At 49.5% G+C, this 25654-nt stretch overlaps 1 protein-coding gene across 2 annotated transcripts; it reads left to right on the top strand.

Annotated features, from left to right (window-relative positions):
* The first annotated feature begins 4537 nt into the window (after positions 1-4537).
* On the top strand, positions 4538-25654 carry PDYN (prodynorphin). Of its 2 annotated transcripts, XM_015474113.3 has the most exons (4): positions 4538-8372; positions 11542-11667; positions 21963-22110; positions 23414-25654. In XM_015474113.3, the coding sequence occupies exons 3-4, from the start codon at positions 21982-21984 to the stop codon at positions 24059-24061; spliced, it is 777 nt and encodes a 258-aa protein (XP_015329599.1). In that variant the 5' UTR covers positions 4538-8372; positions 11542-11667; positions 21963-21981; the 3' UTR covers positions 24062-25654. The 2 variants fall into 2 exon arrangements, with proteins under 2 accessions (XP_015329599.1, NP_776564.2); NM_174139.3 differs by lacking the exon at positions 4538-8372 and having other exon boundaries at positions 11513-11667; positions 23414-25649.

A 25654-nucleotide genomic window follows, 5' to 3' on the forward strand; every position in this document is an offset into this window, starting at 1 on the left:
CTTCTTCCATGTGCAGTCTTGTTCTTAATCTCTCTTAATCCTCCCAACAATGTTGGAAGTAATAAGAAAAAGAATATTCTCAATATTCTTATTAAGTAATAAGAATATTAGCTAGCACTTATTGAACACTGAGTATTTGCATTAATTTATACTTGCAACAACCCTGTAAGGTAAGTATCATTGTTATTCCTATTTCAAAGGTAAGAAAATTAAAGTCCAGAGAGATTAAATAGTTTTCCAGAGATCACACAGCTAGTCAGGAGCAGAGCCAGGCAGTCTGATTCTGGAGCTCTTACCTTTAATCACTGTACTCTGTTGACAAAGCAGCTGTTACTTAGAGAGGTAAGTTACATAGTCCAGAAATGATCAGACTTGAGCCCAAGATCAAACTCCAGAATATTTCCACTGCTCCACACTGCTTTTCTCACTGGTAAGCAGAAGAAAGGAGAGAAGCTGTTTAGAGACACCTCCATAGAGGCATAGAGTGATTTAAAGCTGCCAAGGAGCCCCCAGGGGATTTAATTTAAATGATGATCTGCACTGCACAGTTGTGTGATATTCCCTCCCACTTACTTTTCTCAAATGTGGAAACTACGTTGCTCCATGCACCCTCCCTAGCACATAAATGCTTCACTAAGGAAGCTGAACTTTTCTGTACTGATCTGTGGTGTTCAGAAAGCTTCTTCCTTAAATGCCGTTATTCCAGGGACTTGTAAGGATGACTCAGAGAGGGAGAGGCTATAATAGAAAATTAATTATTTTATCTGAGATGGATCCTAGACCGAAGATCCAGAATTAGACTGATAAAGGCCCTTCTACAAGGGCTCTGGGGACCCTTGAGCTGTTGCCAACCAGTTATTTAAAGGGAAGTCAGGAACTGGGCTTCCCAGCTGCCCTTCCTGTGACTTTCAATATTCCTGGATGTGCCATAGCACTGGGGGTGTGAGGTGTGCATCGGAGGGCTTATTTGCATGTATGCTTATATGTATGCTGTGGTTACTCTGTATGTTCATGTGGGGGTGGGGAGGTGTGTGTGTGTGTGTGAGTGTGTGTGTGTGTGTGTGTGTGTGTGTGTGTGTGTGTGAAAGAGAGAGAGAAAGAAAGCGGGAGTCTGGGGGATGTGATTATGTTAGTTTATGTGTCACTCTGTCGTTCCTATCCAAATGTGTGTATATTTGGTGTGACTGTGTGTGTAGGGGCCTGAGGATCTCTGGGTGTGATTTCTGAGTACCTTTAATGGGGGGAGGAATCTAGATGTTTGGTTAGAAAATGATAAATGTCAGTTAGTTAGGATGATGGAAGCTGTTCCACGGCAGGTGTTTTGATCCTGCTGTGATGTAGGAGAAGAAAGAGAAATGCAGGTTAAATCACTATCAAACCTTTAAATTTTTTCATCTTGAAATGGGGAAGATTATCTACTAGTAATAATAATGATGATCAGATCAGATCAGATCGGTCGCTCAGTCGTGTCCGACTCTTTGAGACCCCATGAATCACAGCACGCCAGGCCTCCCTGTCCATCACCAGCTCCCGGAATTCACCCAGACTCATGTCCATCGAGTCAGTGATGCCATCCAGCCATCTCATCCTCTGTCGTCCCCTTCTCCTCCTGCCCCCAATCCCTCCCAGCATCAGAGTCTTTTCCAATGAGTCAACTCTTTGCATGAGGTGGCCAAAGTACTGGAGTTTCAGCTTTAGCGTCATTCCTTCCAAAGAAATCCCAGGGCTGATCTCCTTCAGAATGGACTGGTTGGATCTCCTTGCAGTCCAAGGGACTCTCAAGAGTCTTCTCCAACACCACAGTTCAAAAGCATCAATTCTTCAGTGCTCATCCTGCTTCACAGTCCAACTCTCACATCCATACGTGACACAGGAAAACCCATAGCCTTGACTAGATGAACCTTTGTTGGCAAAGTAATGTCTCTGCTTTTCAATATGCTATCTAGGTTGGTCATAACTTTCCTTCCAAGGAGTAAGCGTCTTTTAATTTCATGGCTGCAGTCACCATCTGTAGTGATTTTGGAGCCCAGAAAAATAAAGTCTGACACTGTTTCCACTGTTTCCCCATCTATTTCCCATGAAGTGATGGGACCGGATGCCATGATCTTAAGCCAACTTTTTCACTCTCCACTTTCACTTTCATCAAGAGGCTTTTGAGTTCCTCTTCACTTTCTGCCATAAGGGTGGTGTCATCTGCATACCTGAGGTTATTGATATTTCTCCCGGCAATCTTGATTCCAGTTTGTGTTTCTTCCAGTCCAGCATTTCTCATGATGTACTCTGCATATAAGTTAAATAAACAGGGTGACAATATACAGCCTTGATGAACTCCTTTTCCTATTTGGAACCAGTCTGTTGTTCCATGTCCAGTTCTAACTGTTGCTTCCTGACCTGCATACAGGTTTCTCAAGAGGCAGATCAGGTGGTCTGGTATTCCCATCTCTTTCAGAATTTTCTACAGTTTATTGTGATCCACACAGTCAAAGGCTTTGGCATAGTCAATAAAGCAGAAATAGATGTTTTTCTGGAACTCTCTTGCTTTTTCCGTGATCCAGCGGATGTTGGCAATTTGATCTCTGGTCCCTCTGCCTTTTCTAAAACCAGCTTGAACATCTGGAAGTTCACGGTTCACATATTGCTGAAGCCTGGCTTGGAGAATTTTGAGCATTACTTTACTAGCGTGTGAGATGATAGCAGTTAAAAAATGAACAGTATTGTAGAACTAGTCATACTAGGTCCGTTTAGAGAGTGCTTAACTCTATGCCCTCTTATATGTTTTAGCTGTGTTCTCAACACATCTCTGTACTGCCCTCACACCCACTTCATAGAAGAGGGAGCTGGGCTCAAGTAACTTGCCCAGGGCCATGCTGTTGGAGGAGCAGAGCCAGGAAGAGAACTCTGGTCTGTCTGACTCCAGAGACTGAACTTTTCCCATCTGCACCAACCGCCACCACCCCCCAGCTCCAGCCAAGCCTCAGACCTGGCAGAGTGAGCCCCAGAATGTGAAGTGGAGGTAGGGTGAGCTGGCAGGCAGAACAGAGTGATACAGTGGGAGCAACTGAGTTCTAGGCTCAGCTGGCTGTGCAACTTTAAGACAGTAGCTCCTCCTCCCTCGACCTCAGAATTCCCATCACTAAAATGACAGTTCAGATTCATTGGTCTGATAGGTTCCTCTACTGTGTGGGCCACAAGGCAGGGCTTGGGGGCGGCCCCCACCCCACCTGGGGAGTGCTGACCTGGATGAAGGCTCGAGGCAGGGGATGTGGGGCAGGGAAAGTGGGGGCGGGAGGCAGAAGAAGAAAGAAGACGTGTGTCTGCCTGGCCTATGACACTCTCTTCTTTCTTTCCCATATGCAGTGTGTGTGCCTGCTTGGCCTCAGCTCCCAATCCCCCTCCTTCTGCTTCTTTATTATGTACCTTCCTGGACTGCAGAGCTGAAAACTGTTCCCCTCAGATGCCTGTGAAGCTACTATATTCTGCCAATAGCTAGACTTGTGTGAAGCCAACATGACGGAATGAAATGGAGGCCGTCTTCCCACTGCTTTGGTCGCTTCCTCCAGCCAGAGCAGACATGGAGTGGGGGGTCTGCAGCAGCATCTCAGAGCCCAGTGTCCACCCCAGGGGTGCTGAGAGGCTGTAGTGGTGGCTCCCTGGTCCCAGCTTCGGGACCCCTGGATTATAAGGTCGTTGTGGTTCTTCAGCTCATGCCATGCCGGGATAGCATCCTGTTGGCTTGCTTTCTGTCGTGTGGCTGGAGGCCTTGCAGTGCTCTGGGAGACCCAGTCTACTCTTCCAGCAGTCCCGCTCTACCTATCCCCCACCCCCAGTCCCTGTCAACACCTTTTAAAATTCCCCAATTCCCTATGTTGAATTTGTTTGTGCTTATAAAAGCCTGGACGTTTCCTTCTTTACGGAACCTGACCAATCACCATGGTGCACCCCTACACAGTCTCCAAAACCCGGCTCCTGGTCTCCAGCTCTAGCATGATTGACCTCCGCTGCCGGGTTGATGTGGGTACCTCTCCTCTTGGCCAGAGGGACCCAGCTCCTCCACAGTCACCCCTATCTTAGACTTCCCCACATGACAGTGAAATTTCCTGTTTACTTTCTGTCATCCCCACTGGACTGTGACTCCCAGAGGTGGGGACTGGGTCTTCTCAGCCATGCATCTGAGTGTTTAGCAGAGAACCTGGCCTCTGGCAGGCACCCTGGGAGCATTTTATGGAATGAATGCAGAGAAGGTAGCAACTTGTCAGTTCAAAAGGATTTAGGAGAAACTGTGATTCATAGATTGAGGGGGAAAAAAGCAATTTAACCTTCCCCTTTGGCAAAAAGAAATTCACTTCTTATTAAGAGCTGTTATTAAAAGCAGTGTACCTGGTGGAGCTCATGGCTGATGAGGGGCAGCTCTCAGATCAAGGGTCGCATTTCAGGTCTAATATCTAGGATCCCTTCATGGACCTGTCCTCCTGCTGGTGCCCAGGCTGCTCTGGAGGAATTTTGGAACTGACGGCCAGATTGATGAGGGAAAACAGCTCTGGCTTTTGAGGCAGAAAGAAAGTCCTGGCTCTGCCACTCACTAGTACTGTGACCTTGGGCAAGTGACTGCACTGCCCGAGTTCAGTCCCCATCTGCAGAGTGGTGCTGATGACATCTACATGATAGGGTTGTTGTGAGGGGCAAACGTGGTTTAGAAGAAGCACCTATGACTGAGACATCATCTGATATATGGTGGCTGGGAGAAGATTTCAGTGACTTGAGATTTCGGGCTTTTCCCTTTCTCATTTGGGCAAAAACGGTTCCCACCACTGACCTCTTGTTGGACTGAGGCTGAGGTCAAGGGGTCCCCGCATGTGGTTATGAGTATGAGGCCTACAGTTCTGGATTCAGAACACAGGAAAAGGGTGGTCTGTTCGTCCTAAGCGCTGACTGGACTCTGGCTCAGGACCTGTTCCCAGGTGGTTTGGAGTGACAGAGGAGCATCATGGGAAATAGCACAGCAGAGAGGGTCACGCTTTGGAGAGGTGTCAACTTCAGGGTGAGTCCTGGCTCCACACCTGACCCGCTGTGCTCCCTGAAGTAGTACCTGTGCTACTTCACCTCTCTGGACCTCATTTTCTTTATATGCAAAGTGGGACTTACAGTGCTTCCCTCATAGGGCTGCTGGGAACTTATTAAAGATAATTTATACCTGATCCTGGCATCTTGCCTGGCACAGTGAATAATGGCATCTATGCACCTGCTGCTTATGGGCATCAGTGAAGAAGGAGTTCACAGCATGGGCTTTGGAGTCAGATTAACTTGAGCTTGGTTCTCATCCATCTGAGAGCTGTGTGCCCTTAGCTGAGTCACTGCCTCTCTGAGTGCCGCTTCCTTTGACGGAAGAAGATAGTAATGGCACCCACCCTGGGGGTTTGCTATGAGGATAAGATGATGTCACACGTGGAGACGACTCACTGGGGTGTGGGGCATCAGCAGATGCATGACAACTATTAGCTGGAATGATAAACTTCCACACCCAGCTGAGGCGAAGCAGGAGAGAACGGGAGGTTTGGCCCATTGGGAAAGGGACATTCTCTCCAGTTCCAGTTCATCTCGGCTGCTGGCATCTGTCTGCACTCTTGGCTGAGGGAAGACAACACAGCTTTCCCTCTGCCTTCTCATTGCTACTGCAGAGCTTTCCTCCCCAGAAAAGCAGGCACCTGCTTCCCCAGCCCTTTCCTGCTCCCTCCATTCTAAGTGTTTTTAAGTGTACAACTTATAAATACATTCCTAATGCTGGGTAGCCATCATCACTATCCATTTCCAGAACTTTTTTCATCCAAACAAAAAGTCTGTGATGTTTAAGCACTATTTACACCTCCTCCCAGCCCTTAGTCGGAGAAGGCAATGGCACCCCACTCCAGTACTCTTGCCTGGAAAATCCCATGGACAGAGGAACCTGGTAGGCTGCAGTCCATGGGGTCGCTAAGAGTCAGACATGACTGAGCGACTTCAATTTGACTTTTCACTTTCATGCACTGGAGAAGGAAATGGCAACCCACTCCACTATTCTTGCTTGGAGAATCCCAGGGACGGCGGAGCCTGGTGGGCTGCCGTCTATGGGGTCACACAGAGTCGGACACGACTGAAGTGACTTAGCAAGCAACCAGCCCTTAGTAACTTCTATTCTATTTTCTGTCATTATGAGTTTGCCTATTCTAAATACCTCTAAATATAGACATAGAATTATACAGTATTTGTCTTTTTTGTTACAGGCTTATTTTACTTATCATAATGTTTCAGTGTTCATCCATGTTGCGGCAGGTATCAGAACTTCAGTCCTTTTTATGGCTGAATAATAGTCTATGACACTTAGAGACTACTCCATTCATCTGTTGATTGACGCTGGTTTGGCTCTTGTGAACAATGCTGGTGTGAACTGGTGTACCAGTATTTGTTTGTGTCCCTGTTTTCAGTTCTTTCTGGCATACACCTAGGTGCAGAATTGTGAGGCCATATGGTGATTCTATATTTAATATTTTGAGGAACCACCAACACTTTTTCCACAGCAGCTGTACTGTTTTACACCCCACCACCACAATATGCCTGCCTTCATAGTCTCCACTCCACCAGCATGTACACAGGTAACAAGCAGACAAACTGACATCTCTCATCAGCCAGAGACAAACACCACGAAGAGAAATAGAGCTGGGCAAAGGATCAGGGTTGATGGGGCAAAGGGTGGGCAAGGGGCCTGTTTGAGGAAGTGAAGTTTAAGCCAAAACCTACATGAAGTGATGGAGTGAACAGGAAGCCAAGAAGTGTTCCAGATGGAAGGCACCACACAAAGTCTCCGAAGCAGAAACGTGTTCGGTGTGTCTGAGGAGCAGCCAGGAGCCGAGGTGGCTGCTGAGCAGTGAGTGGGCATGAAGCGGGAGGTCGGCAGAGAGAAGGCCCTGCAGGGGAGGTGTGTGGAGTGTATTCCAAGTGAGATGAAAACTACTGGAGTATTTTAAACAAAAGTATAGTATAATCCCAGGGATGGGGGAGCCTGGTGGGCTTCTGTCTATGGGGTCGTACAGAGTCGGACACAACTGAAGCGACTTAGCAGCAGCAGCAGCATAGTATAATCTGAGTTACATTTGTGAAAGTATCTCTCAGGTTGCTGAAGACCCAAGTAATAGGTAGGGGCTAAAGCTGGAAGGAGGGGCCAGTGGGGCTGGGGCTGTCATCCATGACAGAAGTGATGGGGACCAGACCAGAGCGACGGAGCCACAAACAGTGAAGACATCCAGTGACTTGGATGTGGGGCCAGAGAAAGAGGGCAGTCAAGGATGGCTTCTCAACTCTCCCTGCTTCCAGGCCTCTGCCCACAATGCCCTTCCCTCCCTTTGCTGGACAATTCCTACTCCCACACCAGCTCACCTGGCTCTCACCTCCCAGACTCGGCTCCCCCACCCCCACCCCCCACCAGGCTGGGTTGGGAGCCCCTCTTCTGTCTTCCCACAGTGATCCTGGTCTTCCAGACGGGTACTCATCACACCTCTAAGAATGGCCTCTTCCTACAACCGGCCCCCAGTCGATCACGAGCATAGAGAGGGCAGAATTGCATGCTGTGCATTGCACTTCTAGGGCCAAACGCACTGTTACATTTCAGTATGAGAGTAAGAGAGAGAGAGACTGAGCATTGCTCCACCTCAAGCACAGGCCTGGACTTTGTCTGTCCCGTGGCAGCCATGCAGACATGGCTCCCACAGCCAGCAGCTGGTGTGGGTCCTCTGAGAGCCGTGCCAGGCACACTGTGAAGACTGGAAGCCAAGCAGAGGGCGGGGACTCAATTCCCTGGAATCCTCCCGAATAACTCATGGTCAGCGGCTCCCACCTTCCAGGGCAACAGGTGGATAAAGGAAAGACACAGATCTTCGTGAGTGAGACGGAACCAGGGTGGGGAAAGGCTGGGAAGTAGTTCAGCTTGGGTCAGGGCACAGGCCTGAAGTTCACGGCTTGGCTTGAGGCCATGCAGGCGGTGCTCTGCTATGTTCTATCTGCACGACTTTGAACCTTCACACAGCCTCTGTCCCCTAAAGCAGGGTAGGGATAACATTCTAATTGCAGGGCTGTTGGGAAAAATCAAGGGTGTTAATAACTGTGAACAGTTGACAACAAGGCCTGGCATGTAGGGTGGCCTTAAGATGCTGCCTTTATGTTTTCACTTTTCTGTCTCCTGCCAAGTTCTTTCTTATTCCTCCCTAACAGAATGGTTTGAGGGCTGGTGGTTACAAATGCCTCTTTCTCTTCTGCCTTTGATTTTGGTTCCTGTCAAGATCTGAATCAGAGACGTGTGCCCTGAAGACACGGCAGAGATCGGGGTACTCCTGACCCTGCACAAGGTGGGTGCTGTCCCCGGTCTCCAGAAGACTTGGGGGCTCAAGGAGGCCAGGTATCCACCAGTCATCACCAGAGTAAGCGGGGGCGTCGGGATTTGAGCCCAAGTTAGCTTGTTCCAGTTCTATGGTTTCCCATCCCACGTGCTGCTGCCGTGGGGTCTGTGATGTGATGGAGCATCTCTGAGCCCAGAGCGGGGGAGTTTTGTGACAAGCTCTTCTAGGATAGGGGAGAAGGCTGTTCCTGGCCTTGTCCTGTATGTGCGTAAAAGAAGGAAAAGAAAAGCAAGTGAATGAACTATTTGCTCTCAAGGCTGACAATAGACCCTGGGGGTGAAGGATAGGAAACATTAATGACTTAAAGCAGGACTATTCATAGCATCTCCATGCCTGCTGTTCTTACTTCTCTTTATGATGAACAAAAATCAAGAGAAGCCCTATGCCTCTATTCTTCCAGTGCCTGCTGGCTTTCAGGAATGGGTATCCCATGTCTTAGGGCCTTTGTCTATTCAAGGTTATTACCAAGAGCTTCTAGAGGTAGAGCCAAGGGGGAGGAGGTGATGGTGAGCAGGAAGAGGACAGAGCCACTGGGGTGAGGACTTGGCCTTGGGGGTAAAGAAGCTACTGCAGGTCCCAGATACTCAGGTGGCAGTGAGCAGCCTCTTAGCCAACCCCTCTGGGTTGCCAGGTGGGGAAGCAGCCTGAGGTGCAGCCACTCACTCACTCAACTGGAGTACCCCGGGTCTTTGCATCTGCTGTCAGCTCCAACACGCTGTTTGGGAAAAGGGACAAATACAGAAAGGAGGACAAGATCAGATCCCAAAGAGTCCTCTCTGGAAGGGAGGAGGGAAACCTCCTCTCAAGGCTGGAGGGGGATGTGAGGGAGCTGAGCTTGGGGGCCGAGGGACTGGGTTCAATTCCTCCCCTTTCCTTGTGTGTCCGGGGCCTCCCTGAACTTCAGCTGCCCAAGGGGTTCAAGGATGCACTGTGGTATCCACACCCCCTGTTTGCTTGTTGTGAGGATACAATGAACAGTGCAGAAGTGTCTGAAACATTGCCGGTGCCCAGAGAACAGCCCTTTGCATCTTCCAGCTTGTAATGAACCAGGTGCCGAGAGAAGATGATGCCCTGGAGAACCGTGGGGGTGTCAGAGCAGGAATGATGTTATTGATCATCAGGACCCATGGTCACGGAACTCTCGTCATGCGCGCTGTGGCACATCTCTTGTTTCAGCCTCACAATATCTAGATGCTGCTATCCCCATTTTATAGATGAGCAAACTGAAGCTGAGCCTGGAAACTTGTCTAGGGCCTCTCCCCTCGTAAGCGAGAGCTGGGAGTCCAATCCACAACCTAAATAGTATTAGGTGCAGCCTCTGCTACACTGTGCAGACGGAGGGACAGTCCCAGGGAAGGCAGCTCCTGCCCCCAGCCCTCCAGGGTAGGCAGAGTCAAGGCTTCACGTCCAAGGAAGGGGTCAGATGAACCTGAGTTTGGATCCTTGCTTGGTGACTTACTTGCTGTATGTCTCTGAGCAAGTTTCTCAGCCCTCAAGCTTCCTTTCCCTCACCTGCAAAATGGACATAATATTCACTACCTGGCCAGGTCATGGAGATTAAACCGAGCAACACTGGCTAACTGCCCAATACAGCATAGGTTCCTGTGAAATGGGCAGCCCCCTCCTGACCTCTGAAACAACTGTGCTGCCCACCATAAACTGCTGATCTGCTGCTGACTGAGGGGAGAAGCGCGTTCTCTTCCAAACTCGGAGATCCCCTATATGCTAGAAGGTATCTGGAGCCACAAAAGGCACAGTCTTCAAACTGCTCCCTGCACAGGCTGAGGGTGCCCACGAGGTGGGTTTGCTCCCCGCCCATAGTGCATGCAAAGGCACACTGTAGCCCAGATTTTGAGGAGGATTTCATGATATTCATTCTGTGTTGCCGCCAGAGAAAAATAAACCGTGGCTCCTGGCTGCTGGGGAAGGGCTGTGCTTCTGCCAGGGCTGGTTGTGCCTGGCACCAGCTCAGGCATGTACTGTCGACTGTCAGTTGCAGGCAAATGTACACAAAAAAACATTCCAGCACACACATGCGCCAGCCGTGCACAGAGCCGCCACAGCACGCAGCCCAGGGCCGCTCACGCCCCTGCTGGCTTCCTCTGCCTCTTCCCTTTCTTCTCACAGGACTCATAGCCTCTGTCTCTGCATCTGTTTGTCGTGTGGCTCTTGAGTTTGTCTTCTGCCCTGGCTTCTTTAGCTCGCTTCCTCTGACTGTCTCTCTGTTTCGACCTGTCTCTCCGGGTTTCCTCTCTCCGATAGTCGACCCTCTCCTTGTGTCTCTGTGTTTGACTCTTTCTTCCCTGCTTTGTCTGTATCGCTCCCTGTCTTCTGACACAGTCTCTCTCTGTTACTGATTCTCTCTGAATCTTTGTTTTGCTCTCTGTTTCTTTGACTCTCTCTCTCCCTCTGCCTCCTTCTGTCTCTATGTCTGTCTGAATCTCTCTGTCTCTTATCTGTTTGTCTGTCTGACTCTGTGTCCATCTGTCTCTGTATCCCTCTGACTGTTTCTGTCTCTTGTCTCTTTCTGTCTTTATATCTGTTTTTCTGTTCCTCCCTCTCAGTCTCCCTCTGTCTCTCTATCTCTGTCTGACTCTCTGTGTGTCCATCTGTCTATTTATCTCTCTGTCTCTCTCTGACTCTGTCTCTTGTCTCTTTCTGTCTCCATATCCATTTGTCTGTTTCTCTTTCTCGGTCTCCATATCTCTCTCTCTCTCTCTCTGAGTCTCTCTCTGTCTCTCTAACTCTTCCTGGCTCTGTCCTTCCCCACCTCTCTCTCTTTTTTTCTGTGACACTCTCCTGGAAATGCATCAAAGACTGAAGTGGCCGGATTTCAAGTGACAAACAGCACTACACACAGGATCCTCCCCCCTCCCAACGCGGCTGCCTTCCTCCCCCACATCCCCTGTCACGAAGAGAAGCCTATTGTGTGGGGCCCAGGGAGTTCGAGTTGAAGGGCCCGGGGGTCTGCGCCTCTGACTGCTCTGAGCTACTTCCCCATTGGCTCTGAGCAGCCTGTGCTGAGCAAGGGCTGAGCGACAGGGGGAGGCTCTAGTCCATAAAAAGGGGGCCGAGGCACCAGAACTGCCATTCTGAGGGGCTTTGGCTGTGCTCACAGCTGCCTCTTTGACACCTCCTTCTGAGCTGGAGTCAGGACAGTCCCTGAGTCTTGGACCAGTCACCCGCTGCCACCACCCTCCGACCTGCTGGGCCTGAAGCTGCTCAGGGACAAAGAGGAATACAGGTAATATCCAGAGGGTGCTGCAACCCTCTCTTGGTTTTATTTATTTTTTCCTGATTCTCTGAACCTGGAGAAGGTGGGAGCTTGGGCTGGGGAATTTCAGGTTTGGGTCTGACTGTCTGGCAGAGTTAGTAAGAGTTATGCGGTTAGTTTACAAAAGCCAGATCAGTGCGAGACAGACTGCTCTTCAGAATTTCCTTCTCTGTACAGCCCTGTCTTGAACAGGTGGGTTGCTCCCTCCCAAGAGGACCACCCCTAGGTTTTGTCTGCGGGGTGCTTCTTCCTCTGGCAGGCTGCCTCCCCACAGCGGTGTCCATGTGAGAGCAGGATGCCCTGGATGAAAGAAATGAAAGGTTTAGCTCATCAGGGTAATTTTAAAGGTCAGTGATTCTCACTGGACTTACAGAACAAGAGCTTGGGGACATTAATGAGATGTCAGAGCTCTGGCATTTACCATGTATCATGTACATCAATGTATAACCAAGTTCAGCCTTTTCATTCTTTTTGGATCGTGTTTAATTGCTGACAGGGTGCTGGCTTGAGGGCTTCCTATGATGTGATTTTACACAGAAGTGAAGTTTGGGGTTGTTTTGTTGGGAGGGAACAGGCAGAGAGAATGACAGCATGCCAGGAGACATGGGCATAGCAGGATATTTCTTGTCGGTCTTACTTTGAGAGGACTTGTTGCTTTCTTGTAAATTATAGGCAGGGAGTCAAGGCTAGGTGGGGAGGAAACTCAGACGGGAAAGACATTTGCTCTGGTAAAAAGATATCTGCATTCAAAGAAAGTATTATTGAATCTCAAAGTTTGACTTGCAAAAAAGGCTGGTGAGCTTTGGGGGTTGGTGGGGGGGAACTTGCTGATGACTCCCAGATTGAATAGTAAGTTCTGTGACCTCAGACTTTTTCCTGGTTATCTTTTATATAGAATCTCTCCAAGCTTTACAAACATTCCTTAATTAAACCTCCAAGCTTCCCAAGAGAAACAACCTCTTCAGGTTATTGGATCTGATTTCAGTTCCCTTCCCACAGACCAAAAGTCTTCATTACCATTTTTTTCCCCAAGGGTTGGGAAAATATACAAGTCTTGTCTTTCTAATTTGACAGGCTTTCCAGTGAAGATCTGTTGCCAAACGTTACAGCATGTCAATCCTCTTCTCTGCATTTTCTCCCCCTGCACCCCTGAGCCACCACTGCACCTTCCATCTCTTTCCCTCACCTTCTCCCCCCCAGTGCCCCCCCACCTTGTCTTTTGTTCTATTTTTACAGGTCATTTATCTCCAGGCTTTGAGATCTGCGTGGGGGAGCTGTTGCAGCAGCCCTAGCCGGGGGAGCTGTGCTGCCTGGGGGAGGTTGCTGAAGGGATCTCAAGCCCACTGCTTTGCCCCAGAGGAGCTAGAGGTGTGATGGGTGGCAGGTGAATCCCGTGTTTCCACTACAGCTGGGAGGGGATAACCACAGAGACTTCTTAGCAGAATCTAGCACGTTTTTTAGTAGAGTGGGCAAAGGGACCAGCTCTGAGGCTTGTCCCCTTAAGCATATGGAGAGGAATTAGGGTCTTGAAGAGCCAGGAGATTTTCATTTGACATCTAAATGAGCATCTCACAACACCCAAGACAGTGTTGGGTTCAAGTCCCAGATCCACCACTCATTTGCTGTGTGACTGGGCCTACAGTAGTGCTTCCTACTGAGCAATTGCTCCTCTGGGCAATAAGGACAGTAATTTTACCTCCTGAGGTTATTGTGAGATTCTCATGGGATAGATACAGTAAGATGCCTGGCATTTAGTAGGTGCTCAGCAAATGCTCCTGTGACTCCTCAAGTTTTCACTGTTCAAAGTGTCAGAAATGGAGCCATCCCCGCCCCCCAGCCTATCATCCCACTGCATCACGCTGTGTGCTACAGCCAGGAAATGTGATGTAGTGTCTAATACTTCTGTTTGTGGGGCTGGCACTCCCCTCCCTGCCCCCTCCCTTCTCTCCACACCAACAGAAGACTTTTACGTCTTCAGCTCCTGCCTCAGGCTTGAAGTGTCTTCTTGATTGATCCTCTCTCCCACTCCGCCCACTGCCCACTTCTCGGGCCATTCTTGCACAATTATTGTATTTATTAGATGTCTTCCATCTTCTAAGCGGGATCAATAGTTGGTGATTTGATTCCATCGCATGTCTGAGAAAGTGCAGTCAGCTAGCTGATATCTTTCACCGTTTTCCCTCATCCCAGCCCATAAATGTTGGCTAATCTCACTGGATCTGACAAAGGGCTAAAACGATTTCACTGCGACAGAGTTGGCCTTTGTGACAGACAGTAAACATCGGAGACACTCAGGTAAGCCCAGGATCAGGCCCTGGAGATGGAGAAGTGTCCCTGGCTACTACGAAGTTAGATGTCATTAATCCCTCCAGCCTGGGTCCAGATGGAAGCTCCTGGGGGCAGGGCAATGGCCCAGGGCCATGAAGCACATCTCTTGGCTCAGTAGGCCTCTTCCTGGATCTTTCCAGCCATCCCCCTGGCCGGAGTGGTTACGGCAGGTCACAGGCTTGCTCACCAGGGCCAACGTGTTCATCAGCATTGGGTCCCTTGGCCTATTACTGGACAGTTTGATTTAACCTGACAAGAGCTTACAGAGCAATCATTGTGTGATTGGACCTCTGGTCCACTGGCCACTGGAAATGCAGGGCAGAACAGAGGATTGAGGGAGAAGGGAATTAGTGTTTGTGATTCACATAGGAGGTCAACCTCCTGATCAAGGTCCACTTGCTCTCTGCTTTCTCTCCATCCCACCTCTTGTCCCCTCTCCTCCGCCTTCCTCTTCTTTGTACCTTCTTCCTCTCATTCCCGTTCACCCTCTCCCCATCTGCGTCTCCTCTGTATTTTCTTCTCCCTCATGGCCTGTCATCTTACTCTCTGCTTTTCTAGGCACTTCATCTCTTTCTCTCCATATGCAACCCTCAGCCACTCTCCTTACTTCTCATCCTCTCTTCCCTCTGTCTGTCTTTTCACCTCCATCTCTCTGTCCACCCTCCACTGCTTTTCTCTCCATCTCTTAATTGCATCTGATAACAAAGGGTCGGAATTCCATAGGAATCCTGCTCTCAAAAGGCATTCTTTCAAAACTATACTTAATGATCCAGTCATGACCATGGTTTGCAGGGTGGTCCCTCTGTCCAACCTCTAGGTTGATGGTCCATTCTTTGTTAATGACTCTAAGGGCCTAACAGAAGTGCCGTTTTCCAGTCTGGGGTGGGGGGATTCTGCTAGCCAGCCCACTGGAGACCCACAAAGGTGAACTTTATGTATTTTTGAGTGGGGTCAAAGTCCTGGAACAGTCTGGTCTTCAGGACCGTGATCATGCCTAGAGTTCAGGTGGTTTGTGGAGCAGAGTCTCAGGCTGGCGCTAAGCAGCCTGCGCCCTGTGCCCTGGCCTCTTGGCCCAGTCATTTTGTTTCTCCAAGCCTCTGTTTTCCCACCGAGTAGATGGGCTAATAGTGCCCAGGCTACCAGAGCCTGCTAAAGGATGTTGATGAGATACAGGCCTTTGCTGGGCCCTCAGAAGGCCATGAGGAGGACTGAGTTCTGTCTCAGCTACACACCTGCTTAGGCGTTGGGGTGGGGGGTGGGGGGCTCTGTCACATGGTCCTCCCTCTTCCACCAGGAGCCTGAGCCTATAATACTAGCACCACCCTGGAGGGTCCATGGGAGACTGGGGTCTGGCCCAAACTGGCAGCGCAGCGCTTGCTGGAGTCGTGGCCTGGGTGTGGGAGGCTCCAATTCTGTCTCCATTTCCCTCCTGACTCATGTTGTGACCTTAAACAAGTGACTTCATTTCTACCTTTTCCCATTTCCTCTTCTATCAAATAGGGATAATCATATGCGATAAAGTGCTCAGAGAGATAATTGTGATGTTAAATCAAGCCATTATTATTCCTTGCTGGCTTTTTAAATGAAAATGCTCGCTGCTCCTCAGAGCCCTCTAACTATAAGGTAGAAATATTGAGAGGGGAGAAGAGGGCAAGCAGTCCCTTACCTTTGAAGGAACTCTGGGCCCTTGGTGAAGAAAGATCTATGGTGCGCTGGCCTTTACTGGGTCCGTCCAGGGGTCCGAATGGAGCCACGATGGCAGGCGACACACAGCCCATTGACAGATGAGAAGACAGGGGCTGGGAGGAGGGGGTGATTAGTCTCTGATTTCCCCAAGAAAATCAGCTTCAAAACTGTTAGAATAATTAGAATTATAAAAGGGCTATAAAATAATGAAAGCAGGGATCAGCAAGCTTTTTCTGTAAAGGACTAGACGGGAACACTTTTGGGCAGTCTTGTACCTGCTTCAGTGCTCAGCTGTGCTTTTGTCACAAGACAGTAAACAAACAGGATGGTGTATGAATCAGGGTTCTCCAGAAACAGAGAATGCAATGGCAATCCACTCCAGTACTCTTGCCTGGAAAATCCCATGGCCGGAGGAGCCTGGTGGGCTGCAGTCCATGGGGTTGCTAAGAGTCGGACACGACTGAGCGACTTCACTTTCACTTTTCACTTTCATGCACTGGAGAAGGAAATGGCAACCCACTCCAGTGTTCTTGCCTGGAGAATCCCAGGGACAGAGGAGCCTGGTGGGCTGCCATCTATGGGGTCACACAGAGTCGGACACGACTGAAGCGACTTAGCAGCAGCAGCAACAGCAGCAGAGAAACAGAAATGGTGGGATGTGTACATACAGAGAAAGATTTATTAGAGGGAGTGGATCATGTGATTATGGAGGCTGACGAGTCCAAAATGTCCTTTTCCCTTAGGAGAGAGTCACCCTTCTCCCCAGCCAGCCCCTGCTTTCCTGGCTGGGCTGTCACAATGTGCCTCGAGGTGGTGGCTGAGGAAATGCTTCCTAAACTAGCAAGTGCAGAGGTTTTCCTTTGGGAGGCCCTTCGGAGGCTCCTTCAGCATAGATATCTCTGCAAGCCCCATACCTCGGCCCCGTCCCCGGGGTCTGTGCGCTGACTCACTGCCCCTCGAGCTCATTCAGCAGACTCACTTCCACATCTCACACAGAGTTGAACAGCAAAGTTCCTTTTCTCCTGACTCCTCCCAAGTCGGGGATGAGCCGGCAGGGCTATCTCTGATGTATGACTTCCAAGCTAATCCTCACAGCAAAGGCGAAAAGGCTCCCGGGGGACTCAACTGACGTTACTCAATAATTTGTTTATCCTACACAAGGAAGGAAGCAGGGCTGTTTAGGAAAACCTCAGGGCTGATATGTTGCTGTTAGACACCAGAGAGATCCATTCGAAGGTCTAACTCTCCCCCTTACAAGCCAAGGAAACCTGGGCGAGGAACTCCTCTCCCAGCCTCAGTCTTGCCCCACATGCAGTGGGTACGCCAGCCTGAGTGTTGTGGGGGTGAGAATAACACGTGTAAAGTGGTAACACACAGCCTGGCACTGAGTAGGCTCTGTTATTGGATTGATGAACACAGAGCTCTCAACCCATCAGTACATAGTAAGGTCTCTGAAGTGAAGTGAAGTCACTCAGTTGTGTCCGACTCTTTGCGACCCCATGGACTGTAGCCTACCAGGCTCCACTATCCATGGGGTTTTCCAGGCAAGGATACTGGCGTGGGTTGCCATTTCCTTCTCCAGGAGATCTTCCTGACCGAGGGATTGAACCCAGGTCTCCCACATGGTAGGCATTGTAGGCAGACGCTTTACCGTCTGAGCCACCTGAAAAGATCAGTAAGGTCTCTACTCATGGCATTTAATTCGTTCAACACCTTTTTTTTGTTTGTTTCTCCGATGTTCTAGGTCCTATGTTATTACCCCTTTTTGCCTTTTTCGTTTCCATCTCCTGTAGCCCAAGTGAAGTTGGAATGGATCCTTCATACTCCCCATTTCCTCCTCTGCCCCCATCCGCTCTTTCTGCGTCTTCCCCTCGACAGCCTTGCCTCTCTCTCCTCTGCTTCTCTGTGTCTCTGCTTTAGCTACTTCCCCCTCTCTCTCCCTGTTCTCTGTCTTTGACTGGTTTTCACTTCCTCCCTGTCCCCTCCTTCCCTTACTTCACTCCCTTGGTCTGATTCCCCTTCTTCCTCTCTCCCCTTTCCACTCTGCCTCTTCTCTACCCTGGGCCTGCCCCCACCTCTCCCCATGGTTTCATTAACACCTGCTGAATTTCTTTAGCAGGTATTGGTTTTAGAAGTCCTATGGATCAGTGGGGTTTCTCTGGGGGCACGGAAGTGTGAGTCAGAAAAATTCAAACTGGGTTTCTGAGAGATCCAGGGTTGTCTGTTATTCATTCTACACATGTGTAGAATGTTCTTGTTCCTATTCTAGCTCTGCGTTCGGTGCAGGGGACATCATCGTTCATTCATTCATTTAACAATCTAACTTCCTTAGTTTTCCCATCACATTAGAATGAAATGCAAGCTGCACGTTGGCCTGCAAGGTCTGACACCACGTGGCCTCTGCCCACATATCCTCTCTCCTCCCTATGCTGTTCCTTGTCATCCTCACACACAGCCTCTCTCACCTCAGGGACTCTGCACTTACAGAGTCTGCCCCGGCAGGGAACTTAGAAGGAGGCAGTTGTGTGATACACAGAGAACTTTGAGCAGTCAGAGAAGCCTAATCTAGACAGACTTCCTGAAGGAGGTAACTAAGATTGAGTTTCAAAGAACAATGAGAGGCAGGCAGGTCAGAGGGAGACGGGAGTGCGGAGGTGGTGATAAATGTGCAAAAGTTTGGGGGACAGGGCACAGAGGGCATTTCTTGTAGAACTGCAGGTGATATGGTCAGGCCCAGGTCAGACGGAGCTCACACCCAGCCTGCCTGCGTGTCCTTGCTGGGGTTCCTTGCTTAAATAGTGTGATCTCTCTGTGCCTCTACTTCCTCACTGTAGAATGGGGAGAATATCAGTCCCAGCCTTAGGGGGTTGTTACAAGCACCCCTTATACTGAGACACATACAGGACTCAGCAGAGGGCCCAGTACATGGTAAGCTGGTCAACGGCGGCTCTCCTCGGCAGGAAAGCCCTGGACAGCCTGGCTAAGGGGCAGGTCCTCTCAAAGGTGATGGAGAAGCTGAATGCAGGGCAGGGTGCAGTCAGACTAGATTCAGAATTGTCCTCTGGGTGCTTGTGCAGGGTTCTCGGGGGGCAAGATTAGAGGCAGTTCTGGAAGCAGGAGGAAGGAGCTGGAGGCTGGGGTGCCTTGAAGGAGCTGGGGCCATACCTGTTGGTTAGGAAGGTGGGCTCTGGAGCCAGACTGCCTGGGTGCAAATTCCAGCTCTTCTGCTAACTAGCTCTAGAGTCTTTGCAGGCGTCTTAACTCAGTTTTCTCATCTGTGAAGTGGGCATGACAATAGTACCCACCCCACACAGTTGCTGTGAGTATAAATGAGTTCATTCATGAACATTACTCAGAACATCATGAATGCTCACCAACCATCAGATTGGCTAGAATGATCATTGCTAAATATAAAGGAAATGGATGAAAGGAAGGGATATTGTCACTGTATTTGTGTGGGACGGTGAGATCTCAAATCCAGCTTCCTACTGTAGCCACTGACAGGAAGCTTCCGGCCAGGAGAGAGAGGGTGGTGCTGCTGCCCGTCCCCAGTGGATGAGCAAGACCTTGCTAATCTTGTACCAGGCCAGCCCAGCCATCGCTGATAGGAGGAAAACATGAGCTGCTGCTTTATATCTGCACATAAATAGCACAGCTCACTGACCTGGAACCCAAATCCGCTCAGCAGTTGATAGAGCATGAGAAAAACTCGAGGAAGGAGAGAGGCATGGGATGGACCCAGGCCCACCTACGTGAGGTTTATTCTCTGAGCTTCTGTACCTAGGAGAACAGAACTAGCCCAGCCTCAGATGAGCCTGAGTTCTCACCTTTGATCGCTGTGTGGCCTCAGGAGATTTGCCAAGCCTCTCTGAGCACCAACTTTCTCAAATACAAAGTGGGGATAAGAAGGCCCACCTCTTACACTTGGCAGGTGGGTTGGGAATAATATGCAAGTAAAAGCCTTGTGCATGAGGCCCTCTGGAGGGAGGTTCAGCTGTTAATAAGTCAAAATGGTTCTAGAAACTGTAGTCATTACAAGCACACATGTGGTGAGTCAAAGAGAATGGGCCTACACCCCACTTTCACCACTCACTGGAGGGCACGGGGAACTCACAGAACTGGAAGTGTCCTTCTCCCTGGGCATGGATGGATGAGACAACAGACGTAGGGGCTCAGTCAAGGCCCGAAGCACAGGAGCAGCTCCATCGATGGTGGCCCGGCTCCTTGTCAGGCATGCTTTAGAGGGAAACCTCCTATGTGCTCTGAGACCAGCTCTGGGCTATGGCATGGAGCCCTGGAGCCACAGGTGGAATCTTATAACTCCCCCTCATCACCTGAGCAAACAGGGCAATGTGCAGGAGGATCTGGGGGATGGAGCGGGGAGGGAGGAGACAGCTGTCTCTGAGAGCAGTGATGGAGGCAGCAGATTACAGAGACCAAGCTGGAGAGAGTGTTACAGCCCTGCCCATTTCCAGCTCTGTGCTCCTACTTGGCAGCTTTGCATCTTGATATTTGGTTTATAAGGAGTTAACTGTGAAAGGAACAGCCTTTAATAGACTCTTTGCGAAGCATTAATTCATCTGCTTAGGATTTATTGAGGGCCTGCTATCTGCTGGTCAGATTTGTGCGTGCTGGGTTATAGTGGGGAACATGCCAGTTAAGCTCTGTGCCTGCAGGGAGCTAATATTCTAGGGGAGAGATGTAATAAACAATGACAAGCATCGAACAGTAGGATAGTCTGAGATGGTGAATGTTCCGATGAAAACAAAAGCACGGGAATGCAAGAAAACCAGGAAGCCATGCTAAACCCTGGGGTCAGCCAACACCTCCCAGGGGATGTGACACTGAATTCCTTTAGTTACAAGGAGTGAGCCAGGTAAAAATCTGAGGCCACAGTACCACAGATGGAGAAACAGGGAGTTCAAAGGCCCTGAGGTAGGGGCAAGCCTGGCATGTTTGGGGAACACAGAGAAAGTGTTTCAGAGATGAAAACAAGTCACAGCTCCTGCCTTCGTGGAACCAAAGTTTAAAGACTCACATAGGTAGTTACTGAGAAGTGGAATAGTTTAAAGGAGGAGGCACAAATCTCGGGAAAAATACAAGAAGAAACACCCCTTCCACGTAAGAGATCAGAGAAAGCTGCCTGGAGGAGACGACATCTACTCTAGGGCCAAAATGACACATAACAGGGGAGGACAGGAGGGTTTTCTAGGAAGAGGATTTTCTAGGAGGATTCTCTGGCACTAGCATGTGCAAAGGGCCAGAGGTGGGACAGGTGCCACTCCATTCATTAGGGGATTTACAAGTAGCTAAATGTGGTCAGAATACAGAGTTGAAGAGCTGGCTATAGGGTCAGAATTGAGGGTGTCTCTGACATTTAGTACTTCCCTGGTGGCTCAGATGGTAAAGCATCTGCCTACAATGCGGGACACCCGGGTTCAATCCCTGGGTTGGGAAGATCTCCTGGAGAAGGAAATGGCAATCCACTCCAGTATTCTTGCCTGGAAAATCCCATGGATGGAGGAGACTGGTAGGTTACAGTCCTTGGGGTCACAAAGAGTTGGACACAACTGAGCATCTTCACTTTTCTGACATTTAGCAGAAGGCCCAGCCTGACCCAATCCAATGGTTCTGATCCCAGAATTGATACACCAAGAAGGGCATGTCAAGGTGGGCAGGAGGGACCAGCAAAGGAGTGGAGGCAGGGGGGCCAGCATGGAGAGCGGTGAAGGTGGAGCCATGGCAAGGAGGAGTGCTGGCATGGGGAATGCCCACAGCAGAAAGGACTGGGCTGGGGCCAGCCTGGGGAAAAGGGGAAACGGGCAACGGGTAGAAGCTTCAGAGGATGCAGAGAAACAGATAACCACGTCTGGCTTGGTGAATGGTCAGAGTGGGTTTTGATTCTTGTCCACTTCCTGGCTGTGTAAGCAATCACTTCCCCTCTCTGAGCCTCCACTTTCCTATCTGTCTAACAGTACAACCCACATTAAGAGCTGTTGGGCAGATTGAATGTGAGCATGTAGGAAAGCTCTTAGTACACTGCTGGCACTCAGCATGTTAGTTCCCTTCCTTGACCACTGGCCTTGGGCACCCACTGCTCCTCCATAGGCCTGTATTCTTGGCTGTAGAATGGGAACACGAACGGTTGCCTTGCAGTGCAGTGCTGCCAGCGAAAGTTGGCTTTGCAGGCTAAGGACACACTGCACAGAGTAGGCGATCACAGATTTCCTTTCCTCTTTCTCCCTCTCCAGCAGGAAAAGCCAAGACAGAATGGTGTGGCAAGGTCTGGTACTGGCTGCTTGCCTGCTTGCACTCCCCTCTGTCACAGCGGACTGCCTGGCCCAGTGCTCCCTGTGTGCTGTGAAGACCCAGGATGGGCCCCAACCCATCAACCCCCTGGTGAGTTTCAGGCAAGGCTCCTCAATGCCAAAGTGCATGGAAGGGGCAGTCTGTTTGTGGAACCCAGAGAGGGAAGGTAGCAGGCCTGGGCAGCTGCGAGCCTGTTCTGTAGACTCATCCCAGAATGTGAAGACTACGTGCTGCCCTGTGGTCAGTCTGGGCAGCTAGGGACAACTGTTTTCCAGACTCATGTTCCCTCTCCAGACCTTACCACCATAGGCTCACTCAGGTCTGGGAGCAAAGCTCAGGTTTCCAGGAGCCTGTTGCCTGATAACAAGGAGTGTCATTTATGAGGTGATGTTGACTTTGGGTATTGGCAACCCAAGATGAACTTTTCAGGGCTTCTCACAACCAGGCTGATGGGCACTCCCAAATATAGTCAATCTCATGGAAGGAGCTCTTTACACCACCACTTGGCTGGCCTTGCTGGCTATACTTTGCATCAAGCTCCTCCCTGTGCCTCTCCCACAACAGCAGACAGCTGTAATAAAGGTTCAAGGGTATGGTGGACAGAACATGGGCTTTGGTTCTGCCAATTTCTAGTTCCATGACCCTGGAACCCCCTCTCTGAGCCTCAGTGTCCTTGCATGCAAAATGGGAGTGATTCCATGAGCTGATGATGCAAAGTATTAACTCTAGCCACTCTTCACTGAGATGCGCACAGCACACCATGTGCTGCCCATGTATTGGTCTGATCTCAGAAGTGCCCAGTGCTTAAGTATGGTGATTCGTGGCATTAGAACGTGGGTTCAAGTTCCAGTACTGTCTAGTATTGTCATTGTGGTCACTGTCATTATCAACACCATCGTCATCATGTTTGACTCCTCCCTACTTTTATGAAGTATATAGTCATCCCAGGTTTGGTGAGCCTTTAAACAACTCCTTACATGTGTTCTTTCCACCATTCTGCATTGCTTCTATTCCTCTGTGTAAAGTGTGTGCAGCATCCTTTATACCCAGGAAAGGTTGGGGGAACTAACTAGTCCCTCTGGAGTCAGAAGCAGAAGATTATGGGTGAGCCTAGCAGAGCACTATGGGAAGATTTTCCTTCCAATTTTGACAGTGTCATCTGTAGCCATGGGCCCTTGGAAAAGCTGGTTCATCTTTCCTCATCCTCCACATGGGCATAAAGTCACTTACCTTTAGGCACCATTGGGAGCATGAAAGTGGGTGCCCTGTTGCTTAGTAATGGTTTTTTAATTTTCTCAGACACTGGACAGGGGACTCTCTGGAGCAGGAGCTTGTGGCTTGATAGTTTGATGGAGGTGGCATTACCACTGTGGTCTTTTGGGGTTTCTTGCAGGTTTGCTCCCTGGAATGCCAGGCTGCTCTGCAGCCTGCTCAGGAGTGGGAGAGGTGCCAGGGCCTTCTGTCTTTCCTCACTCCCTTCACCGTTAGGCTCAATGGCAAGGAAGACTTGAAGAGCAAGACAGTTTTGGAAGAGTCCAGCAGTGAGCCAGCCAAGCACATCAGGCCCTACTTGAAGGAACTAGAGAAAAACAGATTCCTTCTCAACACCCCAGCAGAGAAGAATGCTCTGAGCAGCAGCCTGGCGGAGAAGCTCAGGGGTCTCTCTGGCAGGTTGGGGGAGGATGCAGAGTCTGAGTTGATGGGGGATGCTCAGCTGAATGATGGCGCCCTGGAGGCTGAAGCGCGGGATTCCAATGAGGAGGAACCCAAGGAGCAGGTCAAACGCTATGGGGGATTTTTGCGCAAATACCCCAAGAGGAGCTCAGAGGTGACCGGGAAGGAGGCTGGGGAAGGGGAGGGGGGTGAGGTGGGCCATGAGGACCTGTACAAGCGCTACGGGGGATTCTTACGGCGCATCCGTCCCAAGCTCAAGTGGGACAACCAGAAGCGCTATGGTGGCTTCCTCCGGCGTCAGTTCAAGGTGGTCACTCGGTCTCAGGAAGACCCCAGTGCCTATTATGAAGAGCTTTTTGATGTGTAAACACCTCCCCATCATGGAGTTGAGTCAGGAGCTTTCCATAATGCCCTGGAGCTTGGAGTGAACTCATTCATCTGCCCCTATGGTCCCCATTCCTCGTGCTCAGTTCAGCATTGTCTACAAGACTTCCAAACCTTGTCTGCCTCTCTTCTGCCCAGATGCAGTGTTTGTCTGGGTCAGTGAGGAGGGAAGAGAGACGTTTCCCTCTCCAATAGGCTTAGTGCTTGGCTTCAACCCTACATCTCTAAAACTACCACCAGCAGCAGCTTTGCTATCAATTCCCTTGATATGACTCTCCAGTCCCAGGAATCCAGACTGACCTCTTGATCCCTCTGGATCTATGATCAAGTATTCTGATCAATGCCCCTCAGAAGAAAAATGAACATTCCCCTCCCATGCAGATATATATATATATCTTTCTATATAGATAGATAGCATAAAACATATAAAAGGTAGAAATTTAAAACAAAATAGATATATAAAAAATCCTAACAGTTTATTCTCAAACCTCAAAAGCTCTCCCTACTATGGAGACCACGCTTTAGGCAAAAAGCTCAAACACTGCTTTTTATTGGAGCAGGAATTCCTACGCTACAGAGTTCCGTCTCCCAGTGGATTAAATGTTCAGTCAGTGTACTCTGAGTTTGCGTTGTTTAGAAACACACCTTTTGAAGAACCTGGTTCCTGGACTCCAGTCCGTGTTGATACCCTGGACAGCACCCAACTTCTCACAGGAGAGGATGGGAGTGAAAAATCTTTTTCCAAAATGGTTAATGAGAGCCGCTCGCCTTCTGAATGCTGAAACAATCAAGCAGGAGTGAGACAAACCAATTTGTTCTGTGCAACAGATTCAAAATGTGGACCAGTTCCCTCAGCCCTCATTAAACTAATTAAACTGATCGGTATCACACTCCAACCCCAGGATGAACTGACGCTGAGTCAAGTTGATGAGGTTAAGCACAACCATGTTCTTGAGCAGCTGAATCCGCCGCCAAGAGTCCAAGCCATCTGGCCAAACATATGCATTGGGCCTTGGGTAAGGGAATCCAGAAGCAACAGCTAGAAAGAGGAAAAGGCCCTCTTTAGCTCCCATGGCGATTCTTTCCTCTTAATGCCTCAAAATAAAACTAGAAAGAGGAATGAAATGATTAAGTGCTTGAGGCCAAATGAGTTGATTCAAATAACACAGAAGCAGAGGAAGCAATCTTAACCTAAGTCCTCTCCTGTCCTCTCTCTCTCCCTGTCTCTCTGCCTTCCTCTGTCCCTGTCTGTCTCTCAAACCTCTCTCTCTCTCTCTTCACTGTCCCCAGGAATTATGGTTCGGTTTGTGGATCCAGGAGTCTGATCTAGATGGGGAGGAAATGAACTTGACTTTGGTTATTTTGTATAAGATGCTACTGAGCACACTTCTTCATGCATAACCCTCAGGCCTCTCATGATGTTCTGAAATGTATAGATTGTTTTAGAATTATTTTGTGTGTTTTTCAACATCCCATTTTTTCAACTTACTTGGAATTTCCTTAGTTCTTAAAACAGGCTTGTGTTATTTCCAACTCCTCCAGTACAATAAATAAAAAAAAGATGCTGATAACTTGG

The sequence above is a fragment of the Bos taurus genome, chromosome 13, assembly GCF_002263795.3.
Source record: "Bos taurus isolate L1 Dominette 01449 registration number 42190680 breed Hereford chromosome 13, ARS-UCD2.0, whole genome shotgun sequence".
In the NCBI taxonomy this organism is placed as follows: Eukaryota; Metazoa; Chordata; class Mammalia; order Artiodactyla; family Bovidae; genus Bos; species Bos taurus.

Coding starts and splice junctions, on each gene's coding strand:
- PDYN (XM_015474113.3), top strand. CDS start 21,982: ATGGTGTGGCAAGGTCTGGTACTGGCTGCTTGCCTGCTTGCACTCCCC. Junction 22,111..23,413: donor CCCAACCCATCAACCCCCTG/GTGAGTTTCAGG, acceptor GGTTTCTTGCAG/GTTTGCTCCCTGGAATGCCA.